A 24461-nucleotide genomic window follows, 5' to 3' on the forward strand; every position below is an offset into this window, starting at 1 on the left:
AGAGTGAAGGCAAAACGGCCAACAAGTGCTAAGCATTCTGGGAACTCCTTCATGACTGTTGGAAGACCATTTCAGGTGACTACCTCTTGAAGCTCATCAAGAGAATGCCAAGAGTGTGCAAAGCAGTAATCAAGGCAAAAGGTGGCTATGATGAAGAACCTACAACAGGGGTGGCGAACACGCGTCTCTCGAGCCGCATGCGGCTCTTGGCCAATGAGCATGCGGCTCTTTGCATCTCATTATATTTTCTATATACTGTGCTTTATTTCATAGTTTTTTCTCTCTTAAGCCAGACTCAAATCCATCAGAGGGTATTAAAACTAAATAATAAAAAAGTAATTTGCCAGTGTGTGTGTTTGATGCTGCTGCCAACACATATGTGATCCTCTAATGCAGAGACTGACTGTCTGAGATCCCCGCTTGTCACTGATGAGGCAGCGAGTAAACCGGAGATGATCTCTCTGAAAGAAGGCCCTGTTACGTTTTGGAGAACAGAGAAATCCCCGTGTGTAAAAGAGCTGCTCTCAAGCTGCTGTCGTTCTCCTCAATGTCTGCCAGTCCCTTTTTATTACCTTGAAACACGTGAAATCAAGGCATCGGTCCGTTCTGACCAACCAGCTCGCCTGGTTCTGACCCGCTCTAGGGATGAGCAGCTCGCCTGGTTCTGACCCGCTCTAGGGATGAGCAGCTCGCCTGGTTCGGACCCGCTCTAGTGATTAGCAGCTCGCCTGGTTCTGACCCGCTCTAGGGATGAGCAGCTCGCCTGGTTCTGACCCACTCCAGGGACGAGCAGCTCGCCTGGTTCGGACCCGCTCTAGTGATTAGCAGCTCGCCTGGTTCTGACCCGCTCTAGGGATGAGCAGCTCGCCTGGTTCTGACCCACTCCAGGGACGAGCAGCTCGCCTGGTTCGGACCCGCTCTAGTGATTAGCAGCTCGCCTGGTTCTGACCCGCTCTAGGGACGAGCAGCTCATGTGGTTCCGACCCACTCCAGAGACATGTATACATGTAACTAAATGTAATGAAAAATAAATGTAACTACTCCTTAATGCTAAATACCTCATTATTTATTTATTATAACTTTTTAAAGTGACAATTACAGTTGCATAGAAAATATTTGTTTGCTTGTTACTTTAGCATAAATCCTTTTACATTTTGTCTGCTTATTAAAACCCACATAACTCCATTAATGAAGGATCAAACTGTCTGAGTGAATAAAGAAAAATAACATAAAACTGAGCCAGAAAAAGCATGTATGACACGTGTAACATTTTACAAAAAAAGGCTGCACACAGCCTTGCATCCAACTGATGGTTTGATGACAACAATATGTCTGCATACACACATAAGACCTGCAAACAATGCATAATTACAACTGCAGCCACACATAAATAATATGTTGTTAACTAAAATAAATTATATTTTAAGGAGTTAAAAACTTTTATGCTCTCGTGGGCCACATGAAATGTCAAGGCGGGCCACATTTGGCCCCGGGCCTTGAGTTTGACACGTGATCTAGGCGATTCTGAAGCAGAGAAAAGAAGCTTTACGCTGAGATACAACACTACAATAGTGAAGTGCTTACACAATTATTGTTTTTTTTTCCAGGGAGTTGTGCTGTTGCTAAAATGTTGCCGTCTTCTCAGGTGTATGTTGTGTACTGGGAGGAGAGCAAGTCTTGGTGTCGTGCTGTGGTGAAGTCCATCACGGTGGATTCAGTGACCTTTCTAGCCTGCTGCTTCCTGGTCGACTATGGAGAAAGAATTGTGGTTTCTTCAGACAAGTATGAGCATAACACCTGTCTGCCAAAATACCTCTGATGCTCACAGAAATTAATTTCACTGACAAAAATACATTTCATTTGTTGTAGGATCCGGCTGATAGTTCCTGACTTTCTGCAGCTGCCCTTCTGGGCGCAGAAGTTCCACCTGTCTGGAATCAAACCAACAACACTGCGAGTCCCTTTTCTGGAAGAGAAGGCAGAGCTCATGTGAGATTTGTTCTTTAGTTTTTTAGTTCCTAAACTTCTTTTGTAAGTTTTTGGGCCAAACTTTCTTCTTTTTGGTTTGAAGTCCTTCCAATCAGTGGGACATCTCTGCCACAGTCTACCTTCACAGTCTCCTCAAAGGTCAGCGCTAAATCATTTCATTTATATGTTTATGGAGTCTGTTCTTGGCTGGTTTTTTGTTTCCCAAACAGATGAGCATGAAGGGTTGTCTCTTCTGTTCTTGCAGCTTCCGTCCTCGTGGAGGCTGTACTGTTGGAAAGTGAGTCAGACTCAACAGCAATAGAGCTCTATCTGTCCACTGGGGACTTCAAGGTGAGGCACGTTGTTACACACTTAGGGATGACACAAAGTTTTTCTATCACACTGACGGTTGGTTGTTTCTGTTACTTCTGTAGATCTGTGTCAATGATGAGTTGGTGTCCAAGAAGTTTGCATATTACAGTGAAGAGTCTGGAAGAGGTGGTCTGGATGCATGGGGCAGAATTCCTATCAAATTCTGCTCTGTCTTAACCCAGATTGACTCAGCATCTCTCAACAAGCTGGAGGCTGTTAAACCTCCACCGATGTCCGGTAAATAGGCCTTTGAAGCTCCACTGCCTTGCTTAAGAACAGGATGAGGTCCTTCCTTTCTTGTGAAGACCATGGATACTCGTTTACTGAGTTCCACAGCTCTTTATGCAAGACCTCTTCATACATTTGTCTGCTTATCCAGCAATGAAATACTTGGTAATATTGACAGTTTTCTTTTAAAATGTCTCTAAAATGTGAAGAAGCACCAGTAAATCAGTTAGGGTTTAGAATCTGTCCATTTTTCACATGGTTGGTCCCGACTGGCAGTCATCATCCTCATCATTTAGCTTCTTGGAAAGTCAGTTAATGGTTTAAATCAGGGGTGTCAAACTCATTTTGGTTCGGGGGCCACATTCAACCCCTCTGATCTCAAGTGCGCCGGACCAGTAACGTAAAGGCAAAATAGCTTTGTTTTTGTTTTTTTACTTAATTGGAAAACATGCCTCAACCAACATGGTAGCCTTATCATTTTTATTACACATTCATTCACAGAGGCAAATGGATCTTAAATAAAATTAATTTCACTTAAAAAAAAGGTCTATTCAGTTTTATACAGACTGAATATTTTACATCTGACACTGAAGCAATCCAAACTCAATAGAGGCTACGGGAAAAAAACGAAACACCCGCCTAAAATGTAAATGTCCAAACCTTTAAAAAATTAAACTAAATTAAACTTGCAAACATTTGTGAACATAGGAGTTTGGAGTTAACCTCCCTTTCTCTCCTGAAACTTCACCCGGCCATCAATGTCAGGATTTAAATCGTGCAGAAACACATTTACTGTCATTCAAGTGCGCAACACACAGTGGCAACACCTGCCTACATCTTGACCTTTAATGGGGCGCCATCAGTGACCAAACTGACGTCACGTTACCAGTTCACTCCAAAATCGTCCAGCACAGTAACTAGAGAGCTGACTATGTCATCAGCTGTTGTTGTGTCCAACAACTCCAGAAACTCCACTGTGATCTCTCTTTAACATCTCTAATAAATATGCACAGCTGTACATATCTGTGATGTTGGTGCTTTCATCAATATCAACTGAAAATGCAATAAATGACTGGATTCCTTCATTTGGCGCCCAAGTCTCCTCAGAGATGTTGGATCTGTAATTGTGATCCTTGACAGACTTCTGTTGGAAAAGATCGACTGCTTTTTGGGATACAACCTTTCTGTAGCCTTCAGCATTTTTTAAGTTTTTAACATTTTTTAACAATTTTTTACAACAATTTGTACCCAAAAAATCCCAAGGTTACCGTAATTTCCGGACTATAAGCTGCTACTTTTTTCCTGCGCTTACAGCCTTGCGGCTTATTCAGTGACGCGGCTAATTTATGGAATTAATTGGCGGCCGCCATGTACGTACTTTCGGACTCAGTGAATAGTTTGAATTCTCTATCCAACTCCAAGCAACAAGTCATTTATTTTTCAACACACCTCTTAGCAGCCAAACAGCATGGACTTGACTTCAGGTCTTAGACACTTCAGTCATGGTTCAACAAAAAGAAACACGCATGTCCAGCCGCATCCCAGAACCCTTTGGTGCCATTAGACCCAACGTGCACGTGATCGCCACTGCAATATGATGAAGCTTTCAAGTTAAAAGCAATCGTTAAAAGCAGCGTGAAACAATCCACCATCACCAACGGGTTTGGAAAAGCCGGTCAGCTGCTGACGGAAAAGCTGCAATCTGCAGCTGGGCTGCGCTTAAATATGTGGGAATAACATCAGCCTTTATTTTGTCGGGACACGACTGGAAACACAAATTGACGTGATCGTTTCAACTGTTTCTAAAGACTGAGCGGAATTTTGCTTTGAAAAGCTCACAGCCTCTGTGTGAGCTGGAGACGTGTGTGTGAGCTGGAGACACTGCCGATGGCAGTCTGATGGCTCCCACACGTAACAACGCATCTGCCCCTCATCCACAAAACGTACAGTATTAAGTCCGATTGCTCTGCACAGACACGATTTGTTCCGTCCACCGGCGCAATGGGGACGAAGTCCTCCTCCTTGAAGCCGCCCTGGCCAGAGGTGTCGGAGAACATAGGAAGGGGAGACAAAGAGCCCGCTTGGCGAGCGCGGAGCGCAGAGGCGTCCGCGGAGCAACAGTGTTTGTTGTGGAAGGAAACTTCTGACGCGCGCGTATCGCGCTGAGGCGCGCGCTTTTCAGTCGCCGCTACTTTATTTTACTGGTGTGTTTTTTTAACCAGCCCTGTTACTCCCATAATGCTGCCGCGACACAAGCGGAAGGAGAGCTTTTCCCGTTCACCCCTCCATCCACTGCTGTTCCTTGCTCATTCTTAAACACGTACAACAGTGTGGCGAGCCAGGTCAGACCCGCCTTTAGCCCCTAAGACTCATGGGAAATGGGGAATCGCGGATGTAAATTTCCTCATCATAACTGAGGGATGTAATGTTGATTATATGGTTACTGTTTGTAATTTTATGTATGATACCTAGATTGTCAATAAGTAAAAAAAAATAAAAAAAATTAAATAAAAAAACCATAACTGAGGAACTTGTGAACAGAATATAGGTGCATGCTGTTTGGCAGATGTGGGTGTATTCAAATACATGAGCCTGAGGCAACGCTGACTCCACACACAGTGTGCTAATGAATTGCACTCGGTCTGAGAGTGCAGACCGAGTGAGTCAGGCAGAGAAAACTCACATCCCACTGGATTCCCGGGACCTGTGGGTATCCCGAAAAAATGTTGACCTCTATTACACAGCCCATACATGCAGCAGTTATGCGCGGTCAGTAAGGAGCCGGTACATGCACCTCACTAATGACTAGAGTGGTACCATATGACATACAATGTCCAATAGTCAAATGAATACTTCACGATGAGACTTCACATACATTTTCATAATAGTTTTAAACCTCAAGGGAACCAGAAGCCACATCTGCGCTTTCCTAATGATGCAGCTGCTCCTCTCTATGACCCTCCATGGGCCAAAGACCTGCAGCAGCTGCAGGGTCAACTGCTCATACAGGTGCATGTGACTTAGGGCCTTATGATTCTGGTCTTGAAAACCTGGTTCAGTGCTGATTTCTGGATGTAACCTCTTATTATTTTAGGATTTGTGATGAATTTTTCATTTTTTCTTGTCTTTGTGATTCTTTACCTACAGTAAAACCACAGCAGCCTTTGGAAGTGGAAGCAGAGGGTCTGGAGACAGCTTTCCCACAGGTCTGCAGATTTCTTTGCTCGTTTACTCTTCCCTGCAATGTTGGCATGCTGATTTACAAACTGTTTTATGGGTTGTTGTTTTATGTTGTTTGTTTGTTGGGGTGTGTATTGGCAAGAGTCTCGCGATACGATACATATCCTGATATTGTACTTTCTTTTCTTAAAAAATATGACTTAGAAAAAACTTTACTTATAATATAATTTTTGTCTTGTTTTTGTCTTATTTAGTTATTCTACACTTGTTTTCACTTGTCCAAAATAAAAAGGTGACTTACTTACTACTTGAATTCCAACACGTCTTGTAATAAAATTGTGAAATTCAGTTTATTTTTTTATTTTTTTATTTTTTTTTTTTTTATTTTATTTTTTTTTTTTTTACCTTGTCCTGTCCAACAGCTGGGCAAACAGATGAGAGCTGAGGGCCTCTTGTGTTGGACATATTTTACTTTAACAAGAGGGGTTATTAATCTTCAGACAAACCAAAGGTATGTCTGAATAAACCCCTTTTGTAATTGAGGCCAAACTTTATTAATTTCAAACATGTTTGAAGATCTTTGGTGTTGGACCGGACGGAAAAGGAAAGAGGGGAAGAAGAGAGAGGGACGTTAGAAAGAGGGGGGGAAGGAGGGTGATAGTAGGAGGGGAAGGGGGATAAGACCATGAAGCAGCATAGAGCAACAAGTTTACTGGTTGTTAATCACCATGGTAAGGCTCAAATGCAGTACAAAAAGGGCGGAGCCTGTCCACACACACACCCAAGTGTCAAACACACCTGCTAGTTGCAAAAATGTCCATCTGTCGACATGTACACAAAACAGATAGTGCTCACACACATACTTATGCCTTAAAACCAACTAGTGTGAAACATTTCAGTCATTCAGTCACGCAAACCGCCAGTGCAAAGGTGAGCCAACACCCGTGCTCAGGTGAGTGCTCATGTTCTTCTAATATGGATGGTGGAATGTGTAAAGAAGGAAGGAGAGCGCCCAGCCATCCCCACCCCAAGACCCCCACCGCAGCAGCAGCGGCAGCCGGAATCCCCCCACGCCACACGGAAACCGGCAGGGAACAACCGCCGCCCGGGCGACCAAGCCCGCCACCCAGGCCAGGGCCAGCAGGACCGCCGCAAGGCCCCCCAGAGCCAGAGAGCAGGGAGGCACAGAGGGAAAGAGAGGGCCGCCCCAGCCCAACCAGGAGAACAGCCCCCCCGCCGCGCCGGGAGAGCCCAACGCAGGGCCCCACCGGAGAGGGACGCCCACAGCCCCAGATGAGCACCCCACCACCACCCAGGAGTTCCGGGCATCCCCCCGCCCCAACCCCAGGTACGAGCCAGGACCCCCCAAGGGAGACCCGCCCCGCACTCCAGGCAGCCATCCGCCCGGCCCACGGTTGGTCCAGGGAGGAGCAAGGCAGGGGCCCGCCGCCCCCGCCCAGGAGGGGGGAACCCCGGGGAAAAAAGAGGGCCCACAAGGGGTGTTGTAAATATGGCCCGACCAGGCTCGGCCACAGTTGGAAGTTAGGCGGGGCCCAGCGCTCAGGAGCAAGGACCAGAACCCACCCCCCAGGGACACCAACACCCCCGGCTCAGATGTAATGTGAACCCCCCCACCGCGCGGAGAGAGCACCGCCGGGCCCAGGAAGCCGGCACCCCGGGGACACGGCCGCCGCTCCAAAGGGGCCCGTACCCCCCACCAGGGAAGAGGCAGGGGACAGATGGTCCTAGGTCCCACCTTCCTTGCAAAATGTGTGTGCGTATATGTGTGTTTAAGAGGGTGTGTGTGTGCATGTGTGTGTGTTTATGTTGGGATGTATATATTGAGGGGGGAGGGGTGTGTGTACTAAGGGGGGTGCAGTTAAAATTGGCGGGTAGGGCACTAAGGGGACATCTCCTGATTACTCACAGTGATGCCCCCTCACCCTCCCCACCAAGGGGCCCTAAATGTCTAAGGTGCGGTTAAAATTGGCGGGTAGGGTGCTAGGAGGACATCTGCTGCTTGCTGGCAGTGATGTCCAAGCACCCCCCCTACCAAGGGCCCTACATGTCTAAGGTGCAAATAAAACCGAAAGAGGGGGGGCCCACTCCATACGGCAGCCATAGGAGGGGGGGCCACTGCCTAGTAAACCCCCCCCCCCAAGGCCCATCGCAGGCTAATCCCCCCACCCCCTCACCCTATTATGAGGTTATATGAGGAAGGGGGTAAGTTGGGGACAGCTGGTAGACTGTCCCCCGGTGGTCAAACAGCTGTCCCCCGCCCCCCCCCCCCCCCAGCAAGGGGGCCAGGCCCACCCAGCCCAGGGGCCCCACCCCCGGAGGCGCCGACACCCCAGGCCCAGCACCACCCACCCCACACAGAGGGAGAGGAGCCAGAAAGCGCCGGCCCCCCCCGGAGCAAGCCCAGGCCCCCACCCCCAAACGCCGGCCCTAGAAGAGCTCTGGTCAGGCCTCGACGGGACCGATGCAGCCAACCGGCCGGGGAAACCGCCGATGGCCTCAGCGGAGACCCCGACCCGTCAACCCCCCCTGCCCCGTACCAATAGTGCCCCCCCCCCTCCCCCAGAATGCCCCCCCACAGGACAGGGCCGACAAGACCCCCCACCCCACCCCTCCCCAGACCCCGCAGCCGAAGCGGATGACACCCAGAGCGCCCGGGGGCCCCAAGAGGGTTGTCCCGTCCCGCCCCAGAGCCAGGGAAGGGCTGATCCCAGCCCCAGGCGTAGATGGGAAGCCCATCCAGTGCCGCTGGGCCCCCCCCCCCGAGCAGCGCCCCCCGCCAACCCCCCCCAGCACAGGCAAAGGGACCACCCCCCCAAGCCAAGCCAGAACACCACCCCCCCCCCCCCCCCCCCCCACCACGCACCCCCACACCCAAGCCCAGAGGACCACGCAGCGCCCCAGCCCGCCCCACCCCGGCGCCGGACCCGACCCCCCGACCAACGGAGCCCCCACCACCCCCCGCCAGGCACCGGAGGCCCCGGCCCCCACCCCAGCCCACGGCAGAAGGGCAAGGAGCAGCGACGACCAGGCCCCCCCATCCCCTAAGTCATGGAGTCAGCTATGGGAGACCAGAGAGACCGAATTCTTTCAAAGTTACTTGAACCTTGGGCTGACATTTTTTCCAAGCTGATCTGATCAAGCAGCAGATTTCTGTGTTGACTTATATTTATATTTTTCTTGCTTTTCCAATTTGTTAAAATAGTTTTTTTAGCAATGCAAAGAGTTATGAAAATGATAGAGCCTAATCCTCCTTCTACATCGATGGCACTCATGTCACCAAGCACACAAAGTGACGGTGAAGCTGTGATTGAAACCTTAAGCCAGACTGATAAATCGGCACATACCTGCTGCCAGAGAGCCTGGACAGGCGTGCAGAACCACAGTGCATGCATGTAATTGTCGGGTAGATTACTGTCACAGTGCTGACAAATGTCTGAGTTGCTGAGACCCATCTTGAACATCCTCTGTCCAGTGTAGTAAATTCTGTGAAGGGTTTTAAAATGGATTAGCTGCAGATTTGGACTTTTTGTCAGTTTAAAGGTGTTTAGACAAAGTTCTGACCAAAAGCTTTCATCTGTGCTGATGCTCAAATCCGCATCCCATTTTGTTGTCGGAAGTGAAATGTTATTATCTAAATTACATAAAAGTTTGTATATTTTGGAGAGAGTTTTATTCATTGAGAAATTGATCAGAGTGGTAACTACATCTGGTAGCTTTAAATCGTTGTCTCTGTATTTAAATTTTTTAGTAATACTTGATTTAAGTTGCTGATATTCCAAGAAGTTATTTATTCCATGTTTGTCTTGAAGTTCCTGGGGAGTTATGAATCTTCTATCAATAATTACGTGCTCTAGTTGTTTTATGCCCCCTGCTTGCCAAGCTGGGAAGTGGATAATTTTTTTGTTTATGAGGATGTCTGGGTTGTTCCAGATGGGTGTCATTTTGCACGGTTGAATTGATGATTTTGATATTTTGAGAAATTCCCACCAGGCTGTTAAAGTGGCGTTTATATTAATAGTTTTGAAACAATCCTGTTTTTTAACTGTTTGGCTAATAAATGGAAGATCTGACAGGTTGATCTTTCCACATAACGCCTGTTCCAAGTCTAACCATGAGTTGGTTTCTGGATTATTTTTTAACCATTTTAAGATGTATTGTAATCTATTTGCAAGAAAGTATTTGTGGAAATTAGGTAATTCTAATCCTCCACAGCTTTTTGCAGATTTTAAAGTTTTTAGACTAATTCTTGCAGGTTTATTGTTCCATAAAAAGCTTGATATGGATGAGTCTAATGTTTTGAACCATTTTAGTGGCGGTTGTGTGGGAATCATTGAAAAGAGATAATTAACTTTGGGTAAGATTTTCATTTTTACTGAAATTCAGTTTATTTAATGATCACAATGTTAAGTACTGCAACTGTATCTCATAAGTTGCTTTTCACAAATCTGGCGCTGCCCGGAGCCAAGTCTCTGTGGAGCACAAGATGCTGCTATTCCGATACTCTCTGTGTGGTCGAGTTAGCGCCGTTAGCTCCTCCAGCTTGTTAGGGAGAGATCTCACATTTCCCATAACAACAGACGGCAGGCATGGTTTATACCGACTTCTCCTCTCATGGCGCCTAACTCCTGCTATTTATCCTCTTCTTTTCCTCCTGATCTCGGTAGGGATGTCTGGTCTGTCCACGTAGTGTAGCCCAGTGTTGTGGTACGCGAGCAGCTGTTTATGTGTGTAAACAACGGAGCCACGGCTGTCGGGGTCCCCCCATGTCAATAGAAACAGTCCAACAAGAAAAAAGAGCCAAAAAACTAGTCTCGCAATTTGCACACCGATAGTTGTGTACTTTTACTGAAGTAAAGAAAGAGAAGAAGTATATACAATCCCTGACAAAAGTCTTGTCGCTTATCCATTTTGTAGAAACAAAAGCGTATAACCTCACTTTTAATGAATCAATTGGTTTTAGAAATGTCTCATATGAAAGCTAAAACCCCTCCCAAATTATGTTCAATATACTAAAATAAAATTGCTTCACTGAAGAAAGATTGATCATTTAATGAACACAGAAAGGTCACATTTTGGCAAGACAAAAGTTTTGTTGCCTTGTCATATGATGCACCCAATCCTAGATTACAGCCTCAGCTGTGATCAGTTAGTGGGTGTGTACAAAAAGAACCCCAGCACACCAGGCCTTCACATCAACTGCAACTTGACCTCTGACAACATGCCTAAGATTCACCCTGAGACCAAAGCGTTGATTATCAAGAAGCTGAAGACCAGATCCACTGCTGAGATGGCTGACACCTTCAATGTGTCTCAGCGTCAAGTACAAAGAATAAGAAAAAGATTTGAAGAGACTGTTGTTATGGGAAATGTAAGATCTCTCCCTAACAAGCTGGAGCAGCTAACGGCGCTAACTCGACCACACAGAGAGTATCGGAATAGCAGCATCTTGTGCTCCACAGAGACTTGGCTGAATGATCTTTCCTCTGACGAACATGTCTCCCTGAACGGATTTCACCTCGTGAGAGCGGATCGGACAGCTAGAGAGAGCGGCAAGAGGAAAGGAGGTGGGTTAGCGATGTTGTGGACGACAAATGGTGCAACCCGAGACACATCAGTGTCAAGGAGAGACTCTGTACGCGGGACATTGAGCTGTACATGTTATCGCGATTACTACGTATATCCCCCCATCTGCTAACGCAGAGGTGGCCTGTGAGCTTCTTCACACTTCGGTGTCTCAGCTGCGACATCACACCCCCACTCATTTTTCCTTGTCTCCAGAGACTTTAATCATGCTTCACTTTCCTCCATTCTCCCAAACTTCATCCAGTATGTTACGTGTCACACCAGGAACAACAACACCCGGGACCTCCTGTACGCAAATGTGAAGGATGCCTACAGCTGTCCCCCTCCCCCCACTAGGTTGCTCAGATCACAACCTGGTTCACATTCTGCCTATCTATAAACCCGTGGTGAAACAACAACCTCCAACTACAACATCTGTGAGAAGATGGACAGAAGAGGCCAGTGAGGAGCGGAGGGACTGTTTTGAGACCACAGACTGGGAGGTGCTGTGTGGATCGCATGAGGACATTGACAGTCTGACACACTGCATTACAGACTACATAAACTTCTGTGTGGAGAACGCTGTGCCCTCCAGGATGGTGCGGTGTTTCCCCAACAATAATCCATGGGTGACTCCTGAGCTGTAGACCTGTTAAACCAAAAAAAGAGGGCTTTTAGGTCAGGAGACAAAGAGGAACTGAGGAGGGTGCAGAAGGAACTTAAAGTGAAGATTAAGGAAGGCAAAGAGAGCCACAGAAGAAAGGTAGAGAATCAGCTACAAGAAAAGAATGTGAAAGAGGTCTGGAGAGGGCTGGAAACCATTTCTGGACACAACACAGACAATAGGTGCAATCAGGGTGATCAAGAGTGGGCAAACGAGCTCAATTCATTTTTCAATAGATTTGATCCAGGTCCCACTCCCCCCACAACTACCCAGACAACATCGGACCATTCCAAATCCCCAATATGCCGGTCTCAGCTGCCCCCCCCCCCCCCCCCCCCCTACTTATCAACGTCCGTGCCATCACACATCCCCATGACAACATTAACACCAACCCCCTCTACAATCCCCTACTTCACATTGCGTAACTGCCAGTACTCAAAACCCCCCACCCAGCATCAACATAACAAAGGATCAGGTGAGAAGAGAGCTTCGGAGGATCAAGACCTGGAAAGCTACAGGTCCAGATGGCATCTGCTCCAGACTGCTCATGGACTGCGCAGACCAACTCTGCCTGGTTGTAGAATACATGTTCAACCTGAGCCTCGACACGAGGAGGGTCCCTGTGCTGTGGAAAACCTCCTGCGTGGTCCCAGTACCAAAGACCGCAAAGGCAAGGGAGCCCAACAATTTCAGACCTGTGGCTTTAACGTCTCACCTAATGAAAACCCTAGAGAGACTGATCCTGAATTACCTCCAGCCCCTAGTGGGCCCAGTGCTTGACCCCCTGCAGTTTGCGTATCAACTGGGCATTGGAGTGGATGACGCTATCATCTACTTAATGCACAGAACCCTGCTACACCTGGAGAAACCTGGAAGTACTGTGAGAATCATGTTCTTCGACTTCTCCAGCGCCTTCAACACCTCTCAACCATCATTGCTCAGGGGAAAGCTGGAAGGAGCTGGGGTTGACAACCAGCTGACCTCGTGGATTGTTGACTACCTCACCAACAGACCACAGTATGCAGTATGTGAGGCTCCAAGACTGTGTGTCTGTCCAGGTGGTCTGCAGCACGGGGGCTCCACAAGGGACAGTGCTCTCTCCTTTTCTTTTCACACTCTAGACATCAGACTTCCACCATGACTCAAACAGCTGCCATATCCAGAAGTTCTCCAATGACACAGCCATCGTTGGACGCGTGTCAGAGGGAAACGATCTGGAATATAAGAAGGTGATCAAGGACTTTGTGGACTGGTGTGAACTCAATCACCTTCACATCAATGCCACCAAAACGAAGGAGATGGTGGTTGACTTCCGCAAAATGGGTTCTCAGTTTCTTCCAGTGGCAATTCAGGGACTGGACATCAAGAGGGTGGATGTGTACAAGTATCTGCTTGTTCACATCAACAATAAACTGGACTGGTCAGACAACACAAGGGTCCTGCACAACAAGGCCCCTTGTCCTGAGGAGACTGCGGTCCTTTGGTGTGTGTAGGCCACTATTCAAGACCTTCTATGAGACTGTCGTTGCATCAGCAACTTTCTATGCTTTGGTCTGCTGGTGTGGAGGAATGAATGAAAGGGACAAAAAAGAAACTGGACAAGATGGTGAAAAGATCTAGCTCTGTTCTGGGCTGTCCCCTGGACTCTGTAGGTGAGAGGAGGATGCTGACCAAGCTGTTTAGCATCCGGTGTGGGTACAATAACCGTTCGGCCTACAACTACCGTTCGGGGTCCTTCGAGTAGTGCTGACGTCACATAATGTGATTGGCTGTCTGTTGATCCAATGACGTGTCAGATAGTGATTGGTCTGGACAAATTACGATAATACCATAGAGAAGAAACTATGAAGTCTGTCGTAAACAAAAAGAGCTCCGACACAGAGCGAGATTATCCTCTAAACGTGTTTTTATTATTTTTATGATTATTATTAAGTGCTTTTGCAGCAGAACGGACTGCGGTCCAAACCCTTTTCTGGACCGCACACTATAACAAAGCACCTTCTCTGCCTGCAAACACGAAGCTACGAGACTCCAGCTGCTCTGATCAGAGACACTGTTCACTCTGTGGAGCAGCAGGTTCATTCTAACAGCCACAGATCTTTTTACTAAGTAGGTTGTGGCAAAATCTGAAACGTGAACTGAAAACATGTAGAGCCCGAGCAGATCTCCACGCTACGTAGTTTGTCCAAGTGGGGCTACCGTAGTGTGACGTTATCTTCAGTCGAAAGGACCCCGAACGGTAGTAGTAGGCCGAACGGTTATTGTACCTTTACCGGAACAACCCCTCTCACCCTCTGTATGTAGCGGTGAGGACCATGAGTAGCTCGTTCAGCCAAAGACTGCTGCACCCCCAGTGGAAAAAGGAATGTTACCGGTGGTCCTTCGTCCCAACAGCAGTCAGACTATACAACAATACGGTCTAAGACTGCTGAAACCGCAGCTGTTATTTAATTATTTAACTTGTTATGTTTGACGTGTACTTTAACTTCCACTTTCTATTATTACAATTTTATTCTTACTCATTGCTACTTTGTTTTTTGTTTTTTTCTAACTGCTATATTTCTTGTTTTGGCTGCTGTGACAACTGAATTTCCCTCCGGGCATCAATAAAATCCCATCTTATCTTATCCTTTCTTACCCAAATTCATAGTGCTTTTATTTTGGTAACTTAAAATATAGAAAGGAAACAGTCAACATTGTCTGATTTCCACAACAAAATATATTTCAGTATAAGAAAAAAAATGGAATGAATGTGCCTTAACCAATAATGTGGTAAAAGTATGATTGAGAAAATAAAGCGCTTTTTATTTTCAATACAATATTGTTTAATGTAGCTTCTCCAGTACTTAAACTGTTCAGGATCTGAATGGTGCTTCAAAAATAAAGGGGGGCACTAATTATTTCACGGATTAATAAAGTGTGATGATGAGGCAGCGTGACAGAAGGAAGTAAAGCTGCTTTAATGTGGCTAAGATGCTTTGTTTACATGACTCTCTGCTCTGCAGCTGCAGCTCTGTTTTCTCACACGCGGTAATAAACTAGTAACAGTCATCGCCACCATGTCGTCCTTTTTTCAGAGCGTTGGACACATCATTGTGATCCATCAGGTCTCTGAACTAGAATCTATTGCTGTGAGGTTCTGCAGAACTTTGGCCCGCTTTGCCGACAGCCTTTTGGCTGATGCTCAGTGCATTAGCTGCTGTGCAGCTGCAGTGCTTCACTCGTTCTTATCTGAGCCGCTACAAAGCACCGCAATCTGCGTTTTTATATGTTACTGGCAGCAACACGGCACATTTTTGGTTCAGTACCCATCCCAAGTAAAAACTAAGTAGTTCATGTCTCATAACAACAAGAAAGCTGCCTCTAGCTGAGGTCTTCCTGTTGTTTTGTGCGCTCTAAGAGGGAAAAAGTTGATCCAACTTAATTGAATCACTTAAATTGGTAACAACTAATTAATTATTCAACTTAATTTTTTATGGCTATCCAACTCAATTTTATAAGTTGATCTAACTTAAACCAAATTTAAATTTTGTTTCTACGATTTAAATTGACAAATTTTTCTCAAGTTTCAACCAATGGGCCTTGTAATTTTCATATCAAAGACATGAATGACCCAGCAATGTCTCGCATTTCAGGGCAGGAACATGTCGTGACCTCTTTCTTTAATATTGGGACTACGATTTTTTCCGCTCAAGGGGATTGGTCATCCTCCTCTCCCAAACTCTAACTCATGGTGCAGAAAGAAATAAACATAACGGACAACAGACAACAAAACACATGGACAAAAACTCACACTTAAACCACAATCAGCCCAGATAGGCAAAGAAAATGGTTTCCCATAATTCCTTGCGCTGCCTTACGTTATGACGTCATGACGCGTTGACAGGTTCACACCAAAGTTACACCAACTTAATTGAAATAAGTTGATTGAAAGTAAAATAACTGTTATTTTTAAGTTGAAGGAACTCAAAAAATGATTTATTTTTACCAACAACCTACATAATTAAGTTAGAACAATGTAAAAAAGTTTGTCTTTCCAACTACAGCCCAAATACTCCTTTTAGAGTGTACATGTAGAGCTGCTCAAAGAGGCTCTGTGTGCTCTGCTTCCAACTAGTACGGCGGTACAGAACACTCGGAGCTCGCATCAACAGACTAAAACAGTTTTTTTTCCCAGAGCTGTCAACGTCCTGAACAAAATGTGAACCTCAAAATAAAAACACTGTGACATATCTATAACAATCATGTGAAATATCTAACAACCTTGAAGTGCAATAAAAGTTAAGATAAGATGAGATGAGATAAAGCTTTATTATCATTGTACAATCACACTAGGTACAACAGTACAACAAAATTGCAGTTACGTGCAATACATGTATGTATGTTTGTAAAAATGTATATATCCATAGTTCCACATATTTTCTATTTCATTCTAACATGTATTTACCTTTATTTTATTTTGCTCAAGCAGCTGGAGAGCACTGGTAATTTCGTTGTAACAAGCCTCTTGTGTACAATGAAATTAAAGGATTCAGATTCTGATACCTGCAGTCTACAAGAAGCCAAAATCCCATTGACTTCAATAGAGAAATAACTACTGACAGTCTGCAGAAACTATGTCCTAGAAACAACACAGTTTTTAAATTAAGGCAAAAAATGGCACGATCATAATAAAATCAAATTTAAAGTATAAAAAGTTGGTCTTTAAAAATTGTCATCCAACATGAAGGACTCGAACCATGTGAATTTAGGAGTTGCAGCTTTCACCCTTAAAAGCAGAACTAAACGCGTTTGCTTCTGCAGGAGGAGCTGCATAAAGATGGCAGTAACTTGGAAGGCCTGAAGAGGGAGCTGTCATCAAACAGCAAATCCAGGAGCAGCACAGAAGCTTGTTCTGCAGAGAGGTGAGGTTTTTGGTCCAGTTTCACACGGTCTTCTTTTTAACATAGATGTCTGTTGAAGACATTTTAAAATACTTTGAAACTATGCAAAGTATCATGAGATAAAATTCTCTCAAACCCATCAGCTCCATTTCTGATTATAAAGTTACTGCCACTCCTTAAATACCCACTACATTGCCAATTTCACCACATTTTATTATAGACCAAACTTTTTCCAACCAGACGGCTGGAATCCGAACCATACAGACTCATCTCCTCGTGAGGAACATAGAACTCAGCCTCCACTCCTGCACTGCTCCTTCCAGCTGAGGGCTTGACCAAAGCACACTCATTCCCTCCATATCACCATCCTTTATGCCAGTACGCACCACTGGCAGAGATCCCAAATGTCCACATTCCTTCTGTTAGAGTCTCCTTTCTATACACATAAAACCAAATCACATGGAAATCCTCATTGGATCCACTCACTACACTGAAATTGGCTGTTTTACACATCACATCTCTTTCAACTGAGAGTTTTATAATTATTGACGGGATTGTTGACAGTGATGTGAATAGTTTTGAACTGAAACCTGGCTTGGTACTGATGCACCAGCTATTCTCTCTAACTAATTTTTATTTTCTGTCAGGGAAGTGAAGTGGTGGAACAGCATCAATGGCTCACTAAGATGCAAAAACTGAAGCCGTTCCTTGAACTAACCGTTCTTCATGGGAGCATCGTCCATTCCACCTATTTTAGCAGTGACTGTTTGCAGACCACCAAGTCCTCCTTCGTTTTTTTCTGAATTTTTATCCGTCATTCTGCTGAGGCACAATAGGATTTTAATAACTGGAGATTTCAATATTCATGCTGATAACATGGATTATCCTTTTGCCTCTGAGTTTTTAAAATTTTTAAATAGTATGGATTTTACCTGGCATGTGGCACAGCCGACTCACAACAGAGGACACACCCTGGACTTGGTCATCACCCCCGGCCTGTCTGCTGGTGTGTCCTCTGTTGTTGACTTGGCTGTGTCAGACCATTATTGTGTGTTTTTTAAGGTGACTGGTTTTATCCAGCAAGAGGCCTCAGTGAGAACTGTGACGAAGCAATATAGAACTCCTGAAGGGGCTGAAAATGTTATTGACATTTTAAAAGACTCCTTCTCAGATTTGACCTTTGTCCTGCGATGCTTTGATCATTTTAACGACAGACTGAAGTCTGCAATCGATTCAGCAGCTCTGCTAAAACAGAATCCAAAGACGCCTTGGAGAAACGCTGCTATTTTAAATCTAAAGAAAATTTGCAGGAGAGCAGAGGGAAAATGTAGAAAAACGAATGTAACAGTCGACTATGACTTTTTTAAAGATCAGCTAAAAATCTAAAACCACGCTGTCAAACAGGCAAGGACACTTTATTTTTAAAAACTCATCACAGACAATAAACACCCTGGTTTATTTTTAAGACTATTGATTTTTTTATTAAACAAAGATTTCAATAAATCCATCATGCCTCAGTCACAAACGGCATGTGAGGACTTTGCAGAACCTCTCAGGAGTAAAATCAATGCTAGAAGATCTAACCTTCTGTATGTGCCAAACTCTGGTTTTAACAGACCACCTGCATTGTTTTGACCAGAAGAAACGCTGGGGAGTTTTGACCCGGTTGATGCAAATATGTTGGGTCAACCTGCCTTTTAGACCCCATGCGCACTTCTCTTTTTCAAACATTGTATGGATTCTTTGAGTCAGTTTACTATTGAGGCGCTCAATAGTAAACTGCTCTCTTCAGACGGGGGTCTTCCCCTCTGCCTGTAAGACGGCGGTGGTGAGGCCCCTTCTAAAGAAGAGGAACTTGGATCCAAATATTATAGACACATACAGACCCGTATCCAACTAACCGTATTTAGGTAAAAATATTTAAAAAAAATCTTTTATACAATTACATGATTTCCTAAATGAACAAAATATTTTAGAAAAATGCTAATCTGGTTTTTGAATAAATCACAGTACTGAGACGGCTCTTTTAAAGATTTCAAAAGATCTCGGAGATAATTCTGACTCACATAAACTTTCTATTCTGATGCTGCTGGATCTCTGTCACCATTATAAACCTTCTCAATGTGTGTGAAACCTGGGCATACTTTTTGACTTGATGCTCAATTGTATCCCATACATTAAAATTGTTGTTAGGATTTTATCATCTTAAAAACATTTGTTGGAAATCTCTTTCAGTGGTTCATCGGAGGAAGCAGACTCTTGTTTGTCTGCGTCTTTGGGTAGAAGCCTGGATCTTTTTAGGTGACAAAGAAACTTTAGAATCCAAGTTTTAGAGGAAATGTATAGATTTTACAGTAACTGCATTATTTTCTGCTGTGCAGGTTCCTGAAGCATCTAAATCATGACAACAAAACACAGCATGCTCTTACCGGGGTAAGTACTTTTACTTTTTAGTAATCTTTAGACGACACTGACTGACTGTGTCTATTCTCAAAAGTTTTTTAGCAGTAAAGAAACTGTGAAAAGTGACATTTTTGGTTCCAAATCAACACTTTTTGAACAATGTGTGGAATGTGTGAACCAGACCCTGCTGTTAAATAAAATTACACACCACAAAGAACTTTGATACGGTGCTCAGCATAAATGAGTACACCACCTTTAAAAAGCTCTAATTTAGTCAGAAGCTCAATGAATAAAAGAAACATTTCCAAACTTTCCACAAGGTTGAGTTTTATTGAACACTTCTTTAACTCCATAGCATAAATGAAGGTTAATGTTCTAACTTAGATCACATCATCTTCAGTTTTACTTCAATTGGTTGAAGCAAAAAAGAAAAGAAAAAAAGACAGTCTTTAGAAACATGATGGCCAAAGGTGCACCTTTGACTCTGAATGGATTGAGGCCTCTAAGAGAGTGCTGTTTGAGCTCTTTCCGACAACGCAGCGAAATACAACGCACAAGGGAGCACAAAAAGAAGTAAATAATTTGAAAAGTTGTCTGAAAGTCCTCAATGAATGTGGGGAACATATTCCGCGATTTGTATCGCATTACTTGGAGGACTTGCCACCAGTTACATTTACGAGTCTGGATGTTTGCGGCCTGCTGAGGAGAGCTATGGGATGCGCGCTGCAGCTTCAAGTGGATGTGTGTGTGGATCTTCGTGCGATCACCACTGATGTGAATCATCGGGTGTGTAGTTTGGAGCGTGTCACGGAAATGGCTCAGGACAGCGATCAGCGTGTCTTTGGTGCTGGCCGATGGGTCGACGCCAGAGACCCATCAGGCCACTGGAGCTACTGGTGCTGCAACAAGTGGGTGTGTCAGTGGGCAGGATGGGAATCCCCACTCTTCGACGCAACAACTGCCCCTTCAAAGTTCTCTGCACGTACCTCCGCCCAAGGAAAGTAATGTTGGAGAAATCCCTGTCTTCGGAATACACACGGATACATCCGGTTCCCTGAAATGGAGTGACGTTGTTAAAATAGGCAAAAGGCAATTGGAGAACAAAAAGGATCCACGAACAGCCGCACCCGGAGTTAAAAACCGGGTAAAAATATAATTGTGGGCACGGGAGTAGCAGGAAATAATCGAATGGTCACGACAAACTGAGTGTTTTTGCTTCAAAATTCTCTCCAGATCTTGATCCAAAGAGTTTATCGGATTATCTCAGGAGGCAACTTGGCCGGGAGGTGATGTGCCAGAGGTTGAATACTGCTAATAGTAGATATGCATCCTTTAAAGTCTCAGCTGAGTGCAATAATGTGGCTGACATGTATAAGCTGGTGCTTATGTGCGGCGATTCTTTGAGCCATGTAAAGTTGGTGTCACTGGTTTAAACATCGCCCTTCCAAGCAAGCTGAGGGGCGGGGCTTCACCTACTAGTGGCGCAGAGCCTTAAAGTTGAACAGATGGATTTAAGAGTACTCTCTCAACTCAAGAGTACTCTCCTACAACTGTTGTGGGCTGCGTTTGGGTCAGAGTGCAGAGGACCGAGCCCGCCGAGTCGTTGTAGACCAACTGTTGGAAAAATGTGATGTGCTTTGCTTACAAGAGACCTTTTTAACCCTTGTGCTATCTTAGATGACCCCACCCTTACATTGACGTGTTCTCCCTACCATGACAAAGGTGGATAAAGGTGGAAAGATTTCATGTAATCCATGGACACCAGTGAGGTTGACAAATCATTGAAGAAAAAAGGTTCAGAGCACTGTCTAGTGGGTCTAGATGACCCCACTCCCAATTTTAAAGTGCCTAGGATAGCACAAGGGTTAACAAAGCAGGACTTGGAGGGATTAAACTCGATGATGACATGATGATTTTTTATGAACTATCATTTGCTGACCATATTCCTTTTGGGATGTAAATAAATTTGCTGACTTTACCTTTGAGGCAAAGGTACAATCATGAAAGTTCCTCATATTTGGATTGGAGCACTCTCTCAAAAGATGAAGTGTCATTGTACTCTGTATATTCGGATACATTATAATTATATTTCTCTGCCTAGAGAAGCAATTGCATGTAGAAATGGAAATTGTAAAAACCCTGCTCATGTCTCTGCTATCTCCTCTCTGCACGAGAATCAGTGATGAAAGTCTTCCGGGAATTCCCGGAAATCCGGGTTTTTGAGCAAACCGAACGTACTTTCCGGGAAATAAAGACCTGATCTCTACGGACAAATCGCTTTCCGGATTAAAAAATGGTCTGAAATCAGCTAATTTTAGCTTTATTTTCTATATTTCTCCGCAGATCGCTTCCTCTATGGTCGTGGCCATCTCTCGTCTTCCCGGCCTAATTGACCAATGACGGGACGTTTTAGTTGCTTTCGGATGCGTCGACGGGTCTGATTGGCTCTGTCTGCCCCACGTGGTCAGCGTGACTTGCTTCCCTAGAGACCAAAACTGGCGGACCCACGCTAAACTTTCACAAACACATCTGAAGAGTTTGCGATCAAATTTGTGTTAAAATAATGGCGGGCATCGTCATTATTGAGCGTGGTCACGACCTCAGTTGTGAGAAGACGATAAAAAACAAATTGAAGTGGTCTTGGCTGGAAAAAAAAGATTTTTAAGGTAGTGTAGGTCAAATACTTTTTTGTGTAAAATAATCTCAAAACCACATTTTGAAATAATTTCAATTTTAGTTTTGAGTTTCAGTTTTTATTTTGAATACGTTTCTTTATCTAATTTATTAGTATTTCCTAATTACCATGATTTAGTTCAGTATAGTTGACATTAATTATAAGTATTTGATGGTTTGGACCCGCACTCCCTTAAAAAATAATGTTTACAATGTTTAGTTTAGTTTGTATGTTTGTTTTGATATTTCCCAGATTACTTAGTATTGGTGTTAAAGAATTGATGTATTATGTTATAGAATTATAGTTTAAAGCAGATCCCATATTTTGATGTAATTATAGTTTGAGAAAACAGTGCAAGTGGATGTTGTACATCAGTCATTTCTAAAGCAGAAATAATGTATAAATAACTGAGGTATTTTCATAGAATATCATAGTTACTGGTGTTCTTTTTGCCATTTGGGGCTTTGATGTTACTATATTTTAGCAATTGTATGTTTTGTAGCTTTAAGGAAAAGCGTAGATTGTAGGATTGTGTTACTTTGAGCAATTTTCCAAATTCTTTTTTAGGACCAGCAAGTCTTTAATGGAGAGTCAAACTAGGGGTTTGAATGACAAATCATGATGCTCTAATTAGTCTTAGTTTCTTGATGAAGAAGTGAATAACTAGCTGCTAGAATGCACCAGAATGCATCTAAGACCACGTATTTTTCCAAAATTTCGCTCTGTGCCCGCCATATCGCTCAAAGAAAAGTTCAGGGATTTTTTCCATGCCTGACTTTCATCACTGGAGAATATAACGAAAGCTTTGCTTGATTCTAGTAGCTTCCTTCTTTAACCAAAAGCTAAGAAAAGGGGCAAACCAGGCTGGAGTTCCCATGTAACAGAATTCTTCTTAAGAGCACGAAAAGCATCAAGGGAATGGGTTCTCGCTAGGAAACCAAGGCATGGGCCAGTTTTTGAGCAAAAAAGGGTTACCAATGCAAGATATAAGTATGCAATACGTTGTATCTATAAAAACGGCCAGGCAATGAGAGCTGACTCCATGGCTAAGAATTTATTTTGTTACAGTCGAAACTTCTGGAAAGAAGTGAAAGTTAATACTTCTGGCAGAAAGACAATTCCATCTGTGGTAGACGGGGTCTCTGGCACTGGAAATGCCTCTAAAGCATTTGACAGGGTAAATCATAAGAAATTATTTATGAAACTGATGAAGAGAGGTGTACCCAAATGTGTTGTGCGTGTTCTGGCGTATTGGCATGCTCAACAAACAATGCAGGTTAAATGGGGAAACCAGGTGTCAGAACCTTTTAAATCCACCAACGGGGTGAGAGAAGGGGGCATCCTCTCTCCTATTCTGTTTAATTTATATTTGGATGAATTGTCTCTTAAACTTAACACCTGTCACACTGGTTGTGTGGCTGGATATCTCATTATCAACCATTTGATGTATGCTGATGATCTAGTTGTGTTGAGTCCAAGTACTGCTGGTCTTCAGCAATTGCTTAACATCTGTTCAGCTTATGGGCTTGATAATGACATCATATTTAATGCACAAAAAAGTTGATTGTTTTCTCGGACAAAAGAAGACAAAAACCAAAAATCCCCTGATTTTTTACCTATCAAATGCTGTGCTTGTGTGTACTAATAAGATTTTTAATGTAGTGGGTCTGTGTACTTTTTTTTTTTTTTTACTGATTGGACCATGAGTCTGGAATAAATTATATCTATCTAGCTCTCTAGCTCTCTAGCTAGCTCTCTAGCTCTATCTCTCTATCACCTTACAACAAAAACTACTACATTTATTATTTTGTATGAGCACCGTAAGTCATATTGACATCTGTCTTTGTCCATTCTTCAAGAAGAACCTCTTGAGCCAGAGAGCCTCCCTGCTCTCTGGCTCTGGGGGCCTCACGGCGGTCCTGCTGGCCCTGGCCTGGGTGGCGGATTTGGTCGCCCGGGGGGCGGTTGTTCCCTGCCTGCTCCCGTGTGGCGTTGGGGGGCTTCCAGCTGCCACTGCTGCTGCGGCGGGGGTCTTGGGGTGGGGATGGCTGGGCACTTTCCCTCCTTCTTTTCACATTCCACCATCCATTTTAGAAGAGCATAAACACTCACCTGAGCACAGGTGTTAGCTCACCTATTGCACTAATAGTTTGCGTGATTGAATGAATGAAATATTTCACACTAGTTGGTTTTAAGGCATAACTATGCGTGTGTGAACACTATCTTTGTGTACATGTCGACATGTGGACATTTTTGCAGCTAGCAGGTGTGTTGATAACATTTGAGTGTGTGTGGACAGGCCCCGCCCTTTTTGTACTACATTTGAACCTTACCGTAATAATAAACAACCAGTAAACTTGTTGCTTTATGCTGCTTCATGGTCTTATCCCCCCTCCCCTCTAGGGATGGGTATCGTTAAGGTTTTAACGATAATACTACACTTATCGATACTGCTTATCGATCCGGTACTCTTATCGGTACTCTTATCGATACTTTTTGAGGACGA

At 44.3% G+C, this 24461-nt stretch overlaps 1 protein-coding gene across 2 annotated transcripts in view; it reads left to right on the forward strand.

The window, feature by feature from the left end:
* Positions 1–24461, forward strand: part of tdrd12 (tudor domain containing 12) — an 81114-nt gene that overhangs the window by 16688 nt on the left and 39965 nt on the right. For both annotated transcript variants that reach the window (XM_004086241.5, XM_023955529.2), the window contains exons 4-12: positions 1646–1782; positions 1870–1989; positions 2072–2127; positions 2234–2319; positions 2403–2577; positions 5716–5774; positions 16799–16899; positions 19114–19179; positions 19260–19311. In XM_004086241.5, coding sequence (XP_004086289.2) covers positions 1646–1782; positions 1870–1989; positions 2072–2127; positions 2234–2319; positions 2403–2577; positions 5716–5774; positions 16799–16899; positions 19114–19179; positions 19260–19311 — 852 coding nt within the window. The remainder of the gene's footprint in view (positions 1–1645; positions 1783–1869; positions 1990–2071; positions 2128–2233; positions 2320–2402; positions 2578–5715; positions 5775–16798; positions 16900–19113; positions 19180–19259; positions 19312–24461) is intronic.

Source organism: Oryzias latipes, chromosome 6 (genome assembly GCF_053564925.1).
Source record: "Oryzias latipes strain Hd-rR chromosome 6, Olatipes_Hd-rR_3.1".
NCBI lineage: Eukaryota > Metazoa > Chordata > Actinopteri > Beloniformes > Adrianichthyidae > Oryzias > Oryzias latipes.